Source organism: Hirundo rustica, chromosome Z (assembly GCF_015227805.2).
Source record: "Hirundo rustica isolate bHirRus1 chromosome Z, bHirRus1.pri.v3, whole genome shotgun sequence".
Taxonomy (NCBI): Eukaryota; Metazoa; Chordata; class Aves; order Passeriformes; family Hirundinidae; genus Hirundo; species Hirundo rustica.
Genome location: NC_053488.1, coordinates 21,243,607 through 21,260,116, shown reverse-complemented (window position 1 = coordinate 21,260,116; position 16,510 = coordinate 21,243,607). Strand labels below are relative to the sequence as shown.

The 16,510-nt window shown below is 42.0% G+C and overlaps 1 protein-coding gene across 3 annotated transcripts in view; it reads left to right on the top strand.

Annotated features, from left to right (window-relative positions):
- UNC13B (unc-13 homolog B) overlaps positions 1–16,510 on the top strand; it is a 209,416-nt gene that overhangs the window by 63,185 nt on the left and 129,721 nt on the right. For all 3 annotated transcript variants that reach the window (XM_040089892.2, XM_040089891.2, XM_040089890.2), the window contains exons 8-9: positions 146–368; positions 15,357–15,683. In XM_040089892.2, the coding sequence (XP_039945826.1) occupies positions 146–368; positions 15,357–15,683 (550 nt within the window). The remainder of the gene's footprint in view (positions 1–145; positions 369–15,356; positions 15,684–16,510) is intronic.

The window sequence follows — 16,510 nt, the reverse complement described above, 5'->3', positions numbered from 1 at the left end:
TGGAGGTTATAGGCCGCTCCCAGATGGAGATACAGCCACAGCATAAATAGTGTTTTTTTGTCATTCTTCCAAAACAAAATGGGCTCCACTGTCCCAGCAAGGCAATTTGAGGGAGCTGTGCCCTTAAACTGCTTTTATCTCTTAGCCTTTGAAGATGCTGACAGTGCTGTGGATGACCGGGACAGCGACTACCGCAGCGAGACGAGCAGCAGCATTCCCCCTCCGTACCACACCACCGTGCAGCCCAATGCCTCTGTGCACCAGTTCACAGGCCCGGCTCGCCTGCAGCAGCAGGGAGTTTTGCGGGATTCGTGTGCCAACTCCCTCCAGAATTATGATCTGGATTATCGGGAGCATGTGGCTGTCAGGTGAGTTCTGTTTTATGGATAGCTCTCCTTTCCACTGTTTCGTTTCAGTTTTTTCCCTCTCAATTGTTTTTCCACTGCAGACCATGAAGGTACCGAGCTGTCAGGAAGGCAGATCAGATGCTCTATAGGTCTTGTAACAGGAGAGTGTTATGTGTGTTGTTGACAGAGGAATTCTGCCGTTAACCAGGAAAAACCCATGAGGATATGTGTTACACCAGATCTGGCAGTTTAGGCAGTTACCTTTAAAAGATATGCTTAACTTTAGGTCATGTACTCTTGGCTGTACTTTCCCCTTACACTCTGAAGGCTAAAATAGTGGGTAGCTGCTTGCTCTGGTACCATGGCATAGGTGTGCCTCCAAAGCCAGGGAAACACATTCTAGCAGAGTTATCCTGTTGGGAGCTTCTTTCTTGGTAGAAATTTATTTTTTCTTCTGGATTAGCTCCAGTTCTATTAGGTCTGCCAAAACAATGTATTCAAGAACAAAGTCTGTAACAGATTAGTTGTTGGGTTTTTATTCCTTTTGTTCCTGTTATCACGTTAAGACTGTTGAATGGTGTGCTTTCTCTTTAGATTTACTTTCAGCTGTATGAAAGATAGTTTGTTTGCTCTGATTCTTTTTACCATAAATCAGTAGTTTCATGAGTGTTCTTAATGTGTTGGAGTATTGAGCATTGCAGCACTAACTTACCAGGATCAATGGCTGTGAACTAGAGCTAGTTGTGCAAGGTGAAAGCCGAAGATTTTGGACAGCTCTGGTCAGCTTTGTGGGAGTGGTTCTGTAGAACAGGCTAAGCTGCTGCTTCTGCCTTTGGTGAGGAAGGAAGAGGCAGCTGCTTAGGCACTATCACAGTTAGGGTTGCAGAGTTTTATTTGTATTGTAACTGATTTGTTCTGCGTTATCTCCCTTGGTGTGAATGTTCTTGTTTTCTGAAGCCTGAGCCTAAATTCAATTACTGTGTTGGGTGGCTGAGGCTAAGTTTTGCCCTTCTTGATGTATGATCATTAATGGTAAAGGGTGAAGTTTAATGGTAACATCTAATGTTGTTAGTGTTACTGAGGTTTCAAGAATAGAAACAAATGGGCCAACAAAATGCATTTACTGCAGTGCGATGTGTCATTTCTAGTCCTCTATTCCTAGTTCATGAAATGTTTTATATATAACCAAGTTACTCCCTTTCCCATGTGAGTCTGTGCTGATGGCTTGCAGTGGTAAAATTGCTGAAGATCTGACTGAGAAGATGAGCTGAGGCTTTTTCTTTAAGGAAGGGCTCAGCTGAACAGTGATGTTCGACCCCCAGTCAGGGGAAACCAATGGTGGCACATATTTTTGGCGTTGTGTGATTTCTTGGAGTGGTTTTGGCAGTACAGATAGTTTTTCCTGGCTCACTTTGCTTGGAGTCAGTGTATATGTGAATTTATACGTGTATCTAATGGATAAATGTGTTTGTAAGACCTTCCAAAGAACCACTGCTGGATTGAATTGTTAGAGAATACCAAGTTGGATATTTCCTTTTTTTTTCCCCTGATTTTCTTGAGGTATTGATGTAAAAGGATCTGGACTATAAAATATACTTAAAAATCATGAGCTTTGTAGTTTGCTATGGTCTAAAATTACTTTCAGCCTAGAAATGTAAATCCTCAATGGTGATCTGAGCATTCCTGTTCCCATGTGCATTTTCCACTTGCCCAGGAAGATTCTTTGCCACATATTTAATCCTAAAACATAAAATATACAAATAGGCTTTCCAAAGAAGCTACGTGGGATTCTCTTACTTACCAGAAAGGTATTTCTAACAAGCTGGCTGAAAAGAAGCACGTGGGTAGATCTTAAATATTTTCAAACCAGAGTTGTAGCTGAGTATTGCAGGAACAAATTGTATTTGACTTTTGTTCCTAGCAGCTTTCAGTGCTGTGTACCAGGCAGTTACTTGATGAGATCAGTGTTCCTGGCAGATTGCAGCTGGTGGTTGCTGTGAAAATGAGGATTTGTAGGAGACTCTCCTGGGTAGACCCAGAAGAACCAGACAAGAACCTGCTAAAGCCTGTCTTGAACTGGGCAAAAGGTTGTCAGTGGCAAAATGCCTCAGTTGAAACTGTCTGTTCTAACACTTGGGTTTTTTTCTTTCAATATTTGAGTTTGGATGAAAAAGTTCTGCTTCTCTTTATTAGCTGTTACGTGTAATCAAATTCCTTTGATAGAAGTGATGTATCTTCTTCCAACCTTTCCTAAGGATGACAAGCTATATTGTTATTTGTTCCTGGAGTGTGTTTTCCTGCGAGCAACCAGTTTGACTTCAGAAGAGCAGACATAATTTCCCTCAGTTTTATGTGGATTTTTTTTTATTTTGGTTTGGTTTGTGTGTTTGTGTGTGTTTGGGTTTTGTTTTGTTTTGTTGGGGGGGGGGGGGGGAATGTTTTGTTTTGTTTAAGCACTAACTTTTCTTTGCAGTGCTCATTTTCTTTAATTGTTTGTCCTCCCTACCTCCCTAGTTTTGCTCAATATGATAGCATAGATTCCACTTTGAGAGGCCACACTGACCTAGAGTCCACATTGATGTTTCCACATTGTCAGATGTGTGGGTTACTCTCTCTGAAGCTCTCTGCCTGTCTCCCCACTGTTGCTGCTTTAAAGTCTTCCTGTGATACATTTCAGCTGATTCTTGCTGTTTGCCTCAGCTGTTTTTTAGCTCTGTAGTAGTTAAATGCTGGGCTGATATCTTTTTCTCCTCTCATGTGTTGGGTTTCTCATCTTTATTTCTAGTAAAAGGGATGCTTTGTAGAAGAGCAGAGAAAACACATACAGGGAAAGAAGCTCAATTAGAAAGAAGAGTAATTTTCTTTATGCCTAAATTAGTAAATTTTTTGGTTCAGCATTTACAGATAATGGCTCTTCAGACATTCATGTAGCTCTCATTGCTTTCAGCTGAGTTTTCAAAGGGTTTGATCCAGTAACTATGGTGGTCCTGGGAATCTTTTCAAAGAAAATTATTTCAATTGCGAGCTTAGAATAGTGAGCAGGAAGTTTAGTAAGTGTTCTAAACTGTGTATAACAGGAGTCATTTAAAGTAATAAGCATGTTTCCAATTAGTATAAGTTAGCTAATATTGTTGGAAATGCAGCACTAAAGCAGCAGTAGAAAATGCAATGACCCATCTCTCTTTCAGGGCTATCCTATCTGCATCCTATGTTGGTGTGCTCTGTGCAGCTCTCATGGTGAAGACTCTTGGACTAGCAATATCCATAAAAGGCCTGTGTGCCCTCTGTCTTTTCCCTTCTCTGACACTACAGGGTCAGAGACATACATGCCCTCATGCTCCTTAGTTCTCAGCAATGGGTGATGTGAGGCAGAGCTGCATTTTTCAGATGATCATTTTGGTGTTTTTACATCCACTTTCTACCTGTTTCTTTGTATGTAGGTTGTCCGAGGCTGTGCTTCTCAGGTTTTGATCAAGAAGTTTCCTTGCTGCAGCCCTTGGGGCTGCTAACAGTTGAGATAGTCCTACTGACCGAGGGATAAGAATTAATCCCAAAATCCCAAGGGTCACTTACTTGGGTTTCTAGAAAGTATCAGATTGTTTTACAGCTTAATCCATTCTCCCACAATGGACAAGTATAAACGGTTGGATCTGTTCAGATGCATTATGAATAGGAAGTGTACTGATTCTGAAAAGCATCTGAGGCTTATGATGGGCTAATGTCCAGCACCACTATATTGTTTTGCCTTCTGGTCCAGTAACAGCTTTGAGAATCTTAATTTTGTGTTGGTAGGGGCCCCTTGAGGCCACTAGCTGCTGCAAGAGCTCTCCCCACAAAGAGGAATGCTGAAATAGCTGAAACTCCTCTTGTTGCTCATGCCGTCAGTTTGCATTTTGTCCCCTGTCTACACTTGCCTGGAGTCCAGTGACTCCTAAGTCTCCAGATGAAATTTCTGCTCCCTCTGGGAGATACAGGGTCCCTGTGTGCTTTATGAATACTGCTAAAACAAAGTTGGCAGCCCAGAGCAACCAAAATGTAGGCACAGCATAGTGGAATGGTGCGTGTGGGCACTGCATCTTAAAGCAGTCCTGTTGCGGCGACAAGTGATTTCTTTTTAGCATGCCTAAAAAAAGCAACAGCAGAGTGCTAGTACAGCCAAGGCTGTGTGCCCTCACTTGATCACAAAAAGCTGTTCTCCCTCAAAAAGGCATTTCTAAATTCTGTGCAGACATAACCGATGGAATCTCAGAGCCCATGCTGCTTTTTTTGACTATTTGATTGAAGTGTAATAGTAGTAGATTGGCAGATTTTCCATTTTGTTATTTCTGAATGTTTCTGATTTTAATTTTAATTTATTTAATGCATGTTTTTCCATTACTATTTTTTCTGTCCTTCCTATAGCTTTTTTTAAAACTGTTGTTTTTCCCTTCCTATTTTTTTTTTGCTGCCTCTTCCTTTCCCTCCCACTTCCTTTATTTCTCATCTTAGACAAGGATCTCTAGGTAGAAATGAGAGAGTAAGGATCATTCCATTTGACACTGAAGATGGAGAAGAAGAACAGGACAGTAACTATGAAGAGCTAGGAAAGCTGTTAATAGAGGATTTCTTAGAAAAAACTCATAAAACTAGAAGTTGGCATGAGAAAAGCATGAGAAAGATGCAAACTCTCTCAAAAAGAGAAAATTTAAATCACTGTGAAAGATCAAGGTGCTGCCAAAATGTGTGTCTGAACTCAGGGTCTGTAGATGTCCCTAGATATCCTCAGGAATATGATACAATTGATAGAAGAAGGAAAAAGAAGCTGCGATACAATTTTGAAGAGAGAGAACAAATAAGTAACGGAGGTCTGCAGTTTCCTGAGGAGAAAACAGTTTATTTCAATGGTGTGGCACCTAGTTCTGAACCCATTGATGATTTCCTAGTATATGATAGAGTTGGAAAATATACTAGTAACTCTGAAGGTAAGGAGTTGCCTGCTTATCCAGTCCTGCGTCCATATAAAAATGGATTAATGGTTAAAAGTGGCAAGTTACCCAACAAGCAGGGGATGAACCAGGAGGACTCATTTCACCTGAGTAACGCTGAGGACACGAAACATATGAGGATGCTGGAGAACACTTTCGTGCCTGTTGATGTTCTTGAGGAATTTGACAGCAGTGCTTCCGATGAGTTCCAGTACTCACCTGTTTCAGATGATGAAATGGGGGAGGTGGCTACACTTTCAAAAAGATGGTATGATTCTGACATCAGCCATTTGAGAAACATAACTGCTAATTTCCCCGCAAGTATGGGCTCCCAGTTAAAAGCTAGCTCTGATAAAAAACATAAAACTAAAGAGAGCAAGTGTGGTGATCCCGTGCAAGACTTAACACTGTCTCCTGTTGAAGAACCCAATGAGGAGTACATAGACACAATGGATGAACTTCAGTGTCTGGTAGAATCAGTCTCTGAATACTTGGCTGAAAAGGAGGAAGAAATCAGCAAATTTGGTACATTGCCAGAAACAAAAAAAAATGTTGAGAATGTGCCACTGAAGCAGGATAATGCTGATAATTCAGCAGAAGCTAAAAAGTCTGAGCAGACCAAACATCTTGCTGCAGAGGAGAGTACCAAAGGCAAAACGGAATCTCTTCCGGACTTGTCAGGGGTGAAAAATACAGTAAATTCCCTGTTCAGCTCTTTCACGGAGAAGGTGGGGTCAAGCACAAAGCAGCTTACAGCTTCTGTTGAAAAACTTGTGTCTTCCACTCCAGAAAACAAAAACTCATCAGAAGGTGGAATCCTGAATGTATTTAGTAAGGCTAAAAGTGAGAGTTCTTCTGGAGGGGCAGAAGATAGTAAATCTGACCCCAAGGTCTCCATTCAGCCTTTGCTACCATCCCAGGTGAGTGGCGATAAAAGAGCCCAGAACACAAACTCCAACAAACCAGAAACCAGTGAGATAGACAGTAAGGCTTCTGCACCACATCCTCCCCAGCAAACACAAGGGAATTCTGCCAACAGCCAGCAGAACCAGCATTCAGTTGTGAATTCAGTTCTAGGCATGTTTAATCCTTTAAAGATCTTCTCTGAGAAGGAAGTGCCAAAACAAGAAGTCACAAAAGAGGAACACACCACGGACAGCCATGCTGTGAAAGTTGAAGAGGCAAAAAGGAGTGAAACACTGTCTGAACAGATGTCAGCCAGGAGCAGCAGCACTGTTCCAGAGGCACAGAAAAGTGAGACTAGAAGTGAGGCAGAGGTAGACACAAGTAGCACTTCTGTGTCTTCCATCTTTGGCAGGCTCACAAACTCAGTCAGTTCGTTCAGTCTGAAAGCCAATCTTGATGGTCTCTTGGCTCCCAAGCAGCCGGATGTGCCACAGAAACAACCAGATTTGCATCCTATTACAAGTCAGCCAGGTGCCACTTTGGTAGAGGGTACGCCTGCTGCCAGGGAGCAGCCTCCTGCAAATCACTCAGAGGATCAGCATCCTGCAGACCATGGACTTGCAAACAAGCAAAACCGCGGTAATGTGGAACCAAAGTCCCAGCCTCAAGATCAGGGTATAGCATCTGAAAGCTTTTTTAGCCCATTGAAAAAGTCTTTCAGTCAATTGTTGCTTCCTTCTGCTGAACAAGGGAAGAAAGGAAGTACGTCTGAACATTTTAAAGACCATAACTCTGAGGAAGATACAAGACAAAATACTTCATCAAAGGAAGAACACTCATTTCCTTTCACTGGAAAACTTCCTTTTATCAGTGGGCTGGGTTCTTTAGCAAAGCAGGAACAGAGTAATGAGAGGGGAGGCTTTATGTCATCTCTATTTAAATTTTCTTCTGCAGAAAATCTAGCACCTGCCCAGGAACAAAAAAGTCATCAGGGTTCTAGTGGCAATTCTTTGCATGAAGGCAGAAACAGTAATTCGGGAAGTGCTGTTTCAATAAAATCTAGCTCAGTTCCAAATTTATCAAACAATAAGAAGGAACTTATACAAAGGAGAAACACGAATAAAGAAAATCTATCTACTGTCCAGGTAAACATAGAAAAACACCAGGATGTTGCCTCTGCTACCCTTAAGGCCAATGAAGAGCAGCAGAAAGCTAAGAGTACTCAAGAAGAACCTAGAAATGTAAAAGGAGGACTGATGAAAGAAGTAGATGCAGCAGATGTAGGCAAGGGCTCAGTTGAATCCACCTCTGCAGCCAAAGGGCCAGAAGCTCCAAGTGAAGATGATACTCAGAAGAAGCACACACCAAGTTTCCTTTCTGGCTTTCTTCACATTTCTTCAAATGAAAACACAGCCAATAATCAAGACTTGACTGTGAAAAGTGAGGGTGATAGCCAGAAAAACACTTCTTCTGGATTATTTTCTGGTTTATTTAGATTTGCTTCAAATGAAAACTTGTCTGAATGTAAGCAAGAGAAGGCAAAGCCAAATTCTCTGGGTTTCATGAAGCTTTTTGATAGAGGTGAGGAGTCTAGCTCAGATACAAAACCCAGTAATTCAGGAATGGCTTCTGACGGTCAAAGTAGCACTGGAGAAAAGCAGGAAGCTTCCAGCTTCTTAAAAAATCTGCTGCCAAAACCAAAGGAGAAGCAGGATAATGTGAAAACAGTGGAATCTTCCGCTATTGACCACTTGTCCAGTGCAAAAGTAAATGAGACAACTGAGCCGCATGTTACTCACAGTGGGCATCCTGTGCTTCCTGAAGCCCTAAATCTGCAAGCAAAGGTACAGGATTTGTCTGAAAAGCCTGTAAATAGTAGGCATATTCCTCACCAGGGTGCAGAATCTAAAGTTCTTCCACCTCCTTTGAACAAAGGATCAAATGAATCTCTGAATTTGACCAATAAAAGCTATAACCCTATGGAGCAGTACTCACCTTATCAGGAAACAAGGAGCCATTCTAGCTTTGAATGGGAATATGAAGTGGGGGGACTGGCTGACACTCATGGAATAGCAGTACCAGTTTACTATGTGTTAAACCAGAACTCTGTTCTGCCTTCTCAGTTCTTGGACTGGCCTGAAAATGATGTAGTAGTGAATCTTTGTAAAAAGGATGGGAATGCAAATATGATGGATTGGCAGACTAATGCCAATTTTGATGGACAGAGTCTAGATTTAAGTGTGATGTCATATGAGTCATTTGACCAGTTAATGTTTCAAGACATTTGTTTGGAAGAAAACGATGCATGGACTGCTGATTCTCTTAATGAAAGTTACTGTAATGTTCCACCCTTTGAAAGAGATGGCAGTTACCCATTTGAAGAATTACCCATGGATTTGAGCTACTCCTCTGGCTGTGATGGAACCATGTGGACACTAATTGACCAGGAGACTTTAAGTACGGATGAAGGTTTAATGTACTCATCTTATAGCCGGGAGTATCAGGAGTGGATAATGATGCTTGAACAGGGTGTGTGGTGGCCATCAGAAGATGGTGATTGTGGATACTACATGTACAGTGACAACCAGTATGTATATTCCCTGCTCACTGATCCCACTGGACAGTATGTCTATGTTTGTGCTCCTGAAACTTACTCCTATATGGACTGCTGGGATTACAATTTCCAGATGAATTCCATTCCAGGAGCTGTGCTGGAAGACAACACAATTGCTGTTTGTGGTTTCAAGGTCCCTCTTGGCAGTGAAGATGAGCTGTTTTGGTTTGCGGAAGAAGAGTGTCTAGATGATTTTACAGCAAATAAACCTCTGGATTTGTCATTAGCTTTGCAGAGGAGTGACCAGCTAATGAACATGAATTTGGAAACCTTTTCACAAATGTTTGAGGAGTCTATTTATTATCAGAGAGAGCAGCCATTAGACTTCTCAGGTTATAAACTTCAAAAACTCAAAGTAGATTTCAGACCTGAGAAGGAAACTCTGAATCATGCAGAGGAGCCTCCACTAACCCTTGATCTCAGAACACATTCCAGGGCAGCTTTCAATAATACTCTGAGTAAGGAAGTCCACACCAAGGAAGTTGATAAGGCTGTCCCAGTGACAACTTCTGGGAGTGGGTCATCAGGATTCTTTGGATTCCAGCTGTTTCAATCTGCTTCTAAAGCTGAAGAAACTGCAACATCTACTGAAAGAGTAACAGAAACAAAACAGACTGAGGAAGATAAGAAAACACCAGTAAACAAAGTTAGTTCCTTATTTTCTGCTTTGGGTGGACTAATTGGAAAGTCTACAAGCCCTGGCTCTGAGACATCAGAAGATTCTACCTCAAAGAGAACAGACACGTGGTCAATATCATCTGAAAATAAGACTGATGTTTTATCACTTACACCAAATAAAAACTTGGATGGAGAACAAGCAGGGCAGAAGTTTCCTGTTACATCAGAACCAAGAAAAAATACTTGGTCAGAACTTAATTTGGAGGCTGCTAGAAATGAAAAGCCAGAATTACATCATGTTAAAAAACCGGGATTAACAAGATCTCCTTCTATACTGAGCCAGACTGCTACAGATGGCAGGCCCATACGAGAAGAGAGACCTGTTAAAGCAATACCGGCTTCCAGGCGTCTCGAAAGGCATGCAGCCATTAATGAACCAAGTCAGCCACAGCCAACTCAAAACCAACCAGCCACTGAGCCTGAGGAGACATTATTTAAAAGTGCTCTGAAATTGTTCAGTCTTGGAGAAGATTCTCCTGCAACCTCAACTGCCAACAAACCCCAATCTTCTGGATTTTTTGATTTCTTTAAAACACAAGTAAGCAAAGCACCACAACCATCACCAGAACTGGATAAGAGGCAAAGTAATAAACTAGAAGAGGTGAAACAGGCGGAACAGAAGGAAACCTCAGGCATCTCATCTTTATTTGGATCCCTTGGAGAGCTCTTCAAAGCGGAGCCTGTGTCTTCTCAACTAACCTCAAGCACTACAACTCTGCCAAAATCCAGTAGCAGAACTGTGGCTGAGCCAAAGCAGAAACTTGAGAAGTCTGGAGGTCTTCAGAGTGCCAGTATGCCATGTCTATCTTCCACTCGCAAGGTAGAGGTGAAGACAGAAGATGTGGACAAACAGGTCTCTCCTAGCCCCAGGGTGCAACAGGAACAACAAGGCAAAAAAGCTGTGGAGGAGTCTCCTGAGAGTAAAAAAGTGCCTCCTGGAAATACCTCACAGAAGCCAGTGAGTGTAGATCCCAGAGGAAGCCATCTGGGCCAGACAGCTGGGCAGCAAAGCAGCGCACCCACGGTCACACCAAAGCAACAGGGAGGTCATGTAGGAGACACAGCTAATCGGGCAAAACCAAAGCCAGAACAGACACCCAAAGAGGCAGGTTTCAGTTTGCCATTCAGCTTCTCTGATATCACTGCTCCAAAATCCCAAGCAGCCAGTAAGAGCATATTCTCCTTTTTCACTGGATCAGATGAACCAAAGCCTTCAGCACCTGCTGCTGCTCATGCTAGTGGGAAGCAACAGGAAACAGAAGGGCTGTTTCATCTGCCTTCCTTCTTCTCCAGTGGTCCAGCTCCTGACAAGAGTGTACCTCAAAGAAGTACTAGTTTCAGTTTCTTCAGTTTGGCATCTTTTTTGGATGAAAAGCCACAAACTGCATCAGGGCAGGAAAAACCAGCTAAACCAGTGAACTCTAAGCCACCAACTGCTCCTAGACAGGAGGGTAGTACAAAACCAGCTAAAACAGTGAGTGCTAAACCACATACGAAGCAAAGTCTTTCCACTGACTCTGGTGTCAAAACCAGCAGTTCTACCAGGCAGCAAGATGCAGACAATAAAGAAAAAGTTGATGATGTTATTGCAGCAGTGACTGGCAAACAAATGTCTAATGACCTCATGATCCCAGAAAAAAAATCAGAAAAGCTGGCAGTGGAAAATGTAGAAAGTATTGCTGCAGTAGCCGAAGAGATTGATTTAGAAAAGCTTCCACAGACCAGTGGAGAGAGTAGCTTAGGAAGACTTCCACAGGCCACTGAAGAGAGTGGCTTAAGAAAGCTTCCACCAGCCAGTGAAGAGAGTGGCTTAGGAAAGCTTCCACCAGCCAGTGAAGAGAGAGGCTTAGAAAAGGTTCCACAGGCCAGTGAAGAGAGTGGCTCAGAGAAGCTTCCACAGGCTAGTGAAGAAAGTGGCTTAGGAAAGATTCCACAAACCAAGGACACTGCAGTAAGCAATTTGTCTGGTCCTGGTCCTTACCTTCAGACTTCCACTGTGCAGGAAGGTTCTCAGGACCAGCAGAGTATTTTCCCAAGGGCAGAAGAAGATGCATTGGGTAATACGGAGAAAATGGACAGTGTTGCATTTCCTACCGATGAGGAGCCTTATTCTTCCAAAGAACAAACTTCTGAAAAGGTTGATCATAGCCTGACTTCAGGTGATAAGATGGATTCCCAAGATCTAAATTGCTTAAATAGTATAGATGACATGAAAACTGAAGTGTCCTGTGAAGAAGTACTTGTACAGAATGAGTTGCCAGAACAAAAAGTACTTGAGCAAACTGACAGATTACAAAGGGCACAACAGCCACATGTTCCTCCTAAAATGCCAGAGGCGCCTAATTTGCAAAGCAAACCAAAGGAACCTGAGAGTGATAAATCAGTTCTGGATTCTTCAGTTGAAATGTTTTCAAGTTTCATGACAAAAATGAAACCACCTAAAACATTTTCTGGTTTCTTTTCTCAACCTCAAGCTACCGCACCTCCACCTGCACAGAAGAGAAGCTCCTCTTTCTTTGGTTTCTCATCCCTCCCAAGTGGCCCAGCACCAGCTTTCACAAATGATATATTTGGCATCTTCAAAGGTCCAAAAGAATCTCCAAAAGAGATGCCTCCAAAATCCACCCCCAAACCTCAAAGCACTGGTGGGAAAGATATCAGTGGGTCTGTTCCAGCAAAAGACTCTTGGGCAGAAAATACAGCTGCAGCCAGAGAGTCAAAAAGAGATGTCTCTACCTTTGTGAAGAAGGATGTAGTACCTGTTTCAGTAGAAGTGAAATCCACAAAAGAGTCTCCTATGAATGCAGAAACGGTGGAGAAAAAGAGCTTGGAGACATCTAAAGAGGAACCTTTGAGCATCACTCCAGAAACAGGAGTCTTTAGTGAGAATGAAGCCCTTGAGGTGCTGCAGCAGGATAGTGAAGCACAGCCCTCTGAGACGGTGGATACTCAGCAGTGCCAGCCTGATGTCAGTGGTGCAGTTGATACAGTGCAGGCTGAGGCCACTTACCAGGCTGATGTAGATACTTTCCAACCAGGTGTAGGGCCTTCAGGAATAGAAGAAGAAGCTGCTCCTGCAGAGAAGGCAGCCACTGACATCCTTCACACTGGCTCTACTGATGGGCTCGCACTGGAAATGGAAGCGCAAACTAACACAACAGACACAAACCTTTCCCAGTTAGATGAGAGTGCTACGCTTGAATCAGAGCCTGCTTTTACATGGGATAAGGCCAATGCTGGTATTGATCAGCAGGACTTGATCAATAGTAATGACAGCAAGCCCACAGCTCCAGCTGATGAGCCCAGTGTTCATCTGCCTGAGGTGAATGAAGAGAAGACAAGTGAGGTAGAAAAGCAAACTGCTGAACAGGAAAAACATTTAACAATTGATGAGGTGCCTGCAGAAGGAGTTTCTGCCAAATCTGACTTGAAGAAACAGGGTAAAGCTAATAATGTTGCTCCAGATACAGGCAGTAGTAAACCTGTCTTTGAAATACCAAACATACCCAGTTTGCCAAAATTTGGCTTTATGTCATCTTCTGATAGTGGAAAACCTTTTGGGTCATTCTTCTCTCAGCAGCCACTTTCTGCTAATAAAGCAGGAACAGATGAGGGCCTCGTGTCCAGTTTTAAGAAACTCTCTATGTCTCTGTTTGAAGGAGGTGGTGAAGAAAAGGTGAGTAAGCCGGAGAGTGCCCAAGGAGCAGTATTTGGGAAAAAGCTAGATTTCTCCTTTCCCTGGCAAAAAGACATCAAGGAGACCTCTGCCAAAAAGGAACCAAATGTACCACCACAGGCTTTGACAAAACCAGATGACAAGGTGTTAGGAACTGTCAGTTCAGAAGAAAACTCAAAATCTGCCATCTTGGATCAAGTGACTGATGAAAATATAGAAGTGAAGTTGTCTTCTAAGCAGCCTGATGCTGTAGACAATGAACGTTCTGAAGAGCCATCTGTTGCAAGCATTCTTGATGACACATCCAACAAAGAACCGGGAGAGAAGCTTTACAAAGAGTCAGAAGATCAGCACAGTGTGATTTCAGGTGAACTGCAGAAAGAAGATCAGGCAGAGGAGCATGTGCCAGGCAAGCCTGAGGAGAGAGAAACTGGGCTTGATTCTGCTCCTGATGGAACGATACTGCATCCTGACACACTGTCTGCAGATCTGCGTAGCGTGGAACAGCCAAATGAGAAAAGGCTAGTTACAAATGAGGCATAATAAATGGGACTTCACCATTTATAATGCAGTACTGCAGCAGTAGAGAGTGGCCTTGGTGTCTGGTGTGTGTAGCTCGGTCCCAGTCCCCTACCTGTTGTGTTTGTGATGCCACTGGTGGCTGTCACAGACAATATGGCAAACTAGTCACTAGTTACATACAAGCCTTTAGACCATTTCTAACCTTTTTCCACTCCTTTTCTGTGAGTGTCATTTAATTTTTCATGTTCTTATGTGTTCCGCTGAATGACGTGTTTTTAGTGCTCATTTCATTAGCCTTTCAGAAGTTATAGTCTTTGTCTGTTAATTCTGCTGCATACAATTCGCTTTGCTTTCTTGTTTAGCAATAATAATATTGTATTTGCTAAGAAAAAAGTAACAGGTAGAATGTATTAGTAGGGAAGAACATTTTGTTCTCAAAATGCAAGGTAAAGATTTTAAATTTTAGAGTGAAATTTAACTTACTGATGATACGTTACAGAACTACTTAGGTTCACTTCACATTGTTGAATATATTAAAACACTTTCAGAAATACCAGTGAAGGTATTCTAATGGTTGGTCTTCCTAAAATCGGTGCAAAATTTATTTCATGCAGTTATGAAAGTCCCTAGAGGAAGGTATCAGTATTTCATGAGTGTATTCAGTCCTGTGCATTTGCTAAGTCACAATTGCCCTTAAAAATCACAACAGAGACACGCTAAACTTATAATTAAGTATATATACAATTCTGTCCAATATAAGTAAAACTTGTTCCTCTATCATACAGTTGCAACTCTGCACTCACAGAACTTCCTGGCTCCAAATTCTTCTAAGACTGCATGAGAAAAAATAGGAGTGTTCCTTAATTCTTGGCCATAGTTTTCCTGACTGCATGACAAATTTCCATCTGCTGTATTTTGTTTGAGGATTCTAGGAATTCAGTCCTGGAGGTGGTGTCTTGAATCGCAGAGGTCACATGCCTGTGATGTTGGGGTTTTTATATGAAATAAATTATTGAGAAAGCTCTAGTGGAGTGAGACGTGTGGCTTTCATGTGAAAAATTGCTCCACTTTTGTAAAAGATTTTAAGTCAAAGGCTTTGACAGTTTTAATCATGACTGCAGCATATTTTATCATAAACTGATAATATATAAAAGTAAAGCTACATGACAATAGTCATCTTAAGTGGATGTGACAAAGACCCCAACTGCAACAAAACTGCAGAAGACAGAAACACTTTCACTCTGAATTGCTGTGTTTCCATTCTTATTCCTGTGAGTTTATTAGAATATCTTCACCACAGTTTCTTGCTAATGTAAGGTGAAGTAGTAGTTGGTGCAAGAAAGACCACTGTATAGAGCATATATGAGTGTGTGTATATATATATGTATATATATTTATATATACATAAAAAGTGTATATGATCTATATGCTGGTATACTGTGTATAAAGTATTTCTACTACCTAACAAGCTTTTGAGGTTCACAAGTCTATATTTACATAATAATCATGAGAATATAATAGTTAAGTATAACTCCGCAGTGTGCCTTTTCAGCAATATTTAGTGTCCTGCTCATTTTTTTGGATGTGAAGGTTGGTTTGTGTTTCCAAGCCACTGTTTTTTTCTGATGAACTTTCTTACTCTCTTATAGTCCTGCTGGCAGTAGTAGATATGGGTCCTCTTGCAATGTCAGCCAGGAAAGCTCTCACCTCAGTGAGCTGGAACATACCCATGAAAGTGCCCATGGCTCTGAACAGGAAGATGATCACCAGGAAAGGCAATCAAATCACTCTTACCACAGTTCAAGTAGCTATGAGAAGGATGGTCAGGCGTGGCTCAAGGAGCAAGAGGAGCCTCATGGCAAAGGAGAGGAGGAGAAGGTCTGCAAAACTGAGGAAAAATCTGCAGATTATTCTGCAGCTAAGTTACCTCTGGAACTTGAGAAGCCCAAGGATGTTGATGCAGGAGTCCAAATGAGGTAAGTGAAACTATTACCAATTTATTTTGAGCTAGTTCAAAGGGGGTTCTTCTATTTGCTGTTTCCCAGGGCAAATTATGTACATGGTTCTTGCAGCTTTTTTGAGAACTGAGTTGATGTTGGTGATCTATGAAACATCTGTTGTAGACAACCAGTTACTTATGGGACATTGGCTAAGCTGAAGCTATGTTTGCCTTGTGTGCAAAGAGGAACACTTGCTAAAACTGTGGGGTTTGTGTGTATGTGAAGAGGAACACCACCTTGGAGCGCATTTGCTGGATTTTGTTTCTGGTTTGAGGAATGTACTCTGGCCCCAAAATGGCCTCCATTGCTCATGTGGGATCAAGTTTTAAGCTTGAGCAACCAAGAATGACGTGTTTACATGGTTAGAGCTTCGCTGGTTCCATTCTTGTGTAGTAGACTACCACCATTAGAGTTAGTGTTTATGTAGTTGTAGATTGTAGAGAATTACAGCATGAATAGACATGTTTTTCTGACTCACTGGGGCAGCTTTTCTTGTCCTTGTACTTCGGCTCTCCAAGCTGGCAACAGTATTGAAAACAGGCTTCAAAAGTAAACAGGCTTCAAAATTTCATTTAAGTTTGGGGGAGTAGAGTACTGGGTTTTGCCCAGGTTTTATAGACATTTCAAATTTCACTACTTAAGTTTGGGAGTGACATTTTTCCTTGAGGTAATCAAGTCATTGCAGCCCATGGATGTGGTTTTGCTTTCATAAGTATGAGGGATTTTTTTTAAATCTGATTCAGTTAGATCTATGAGAAGATGTCTGCCTGTCTGTACCCTTTGGAGGATACAGCTGGTGTCAC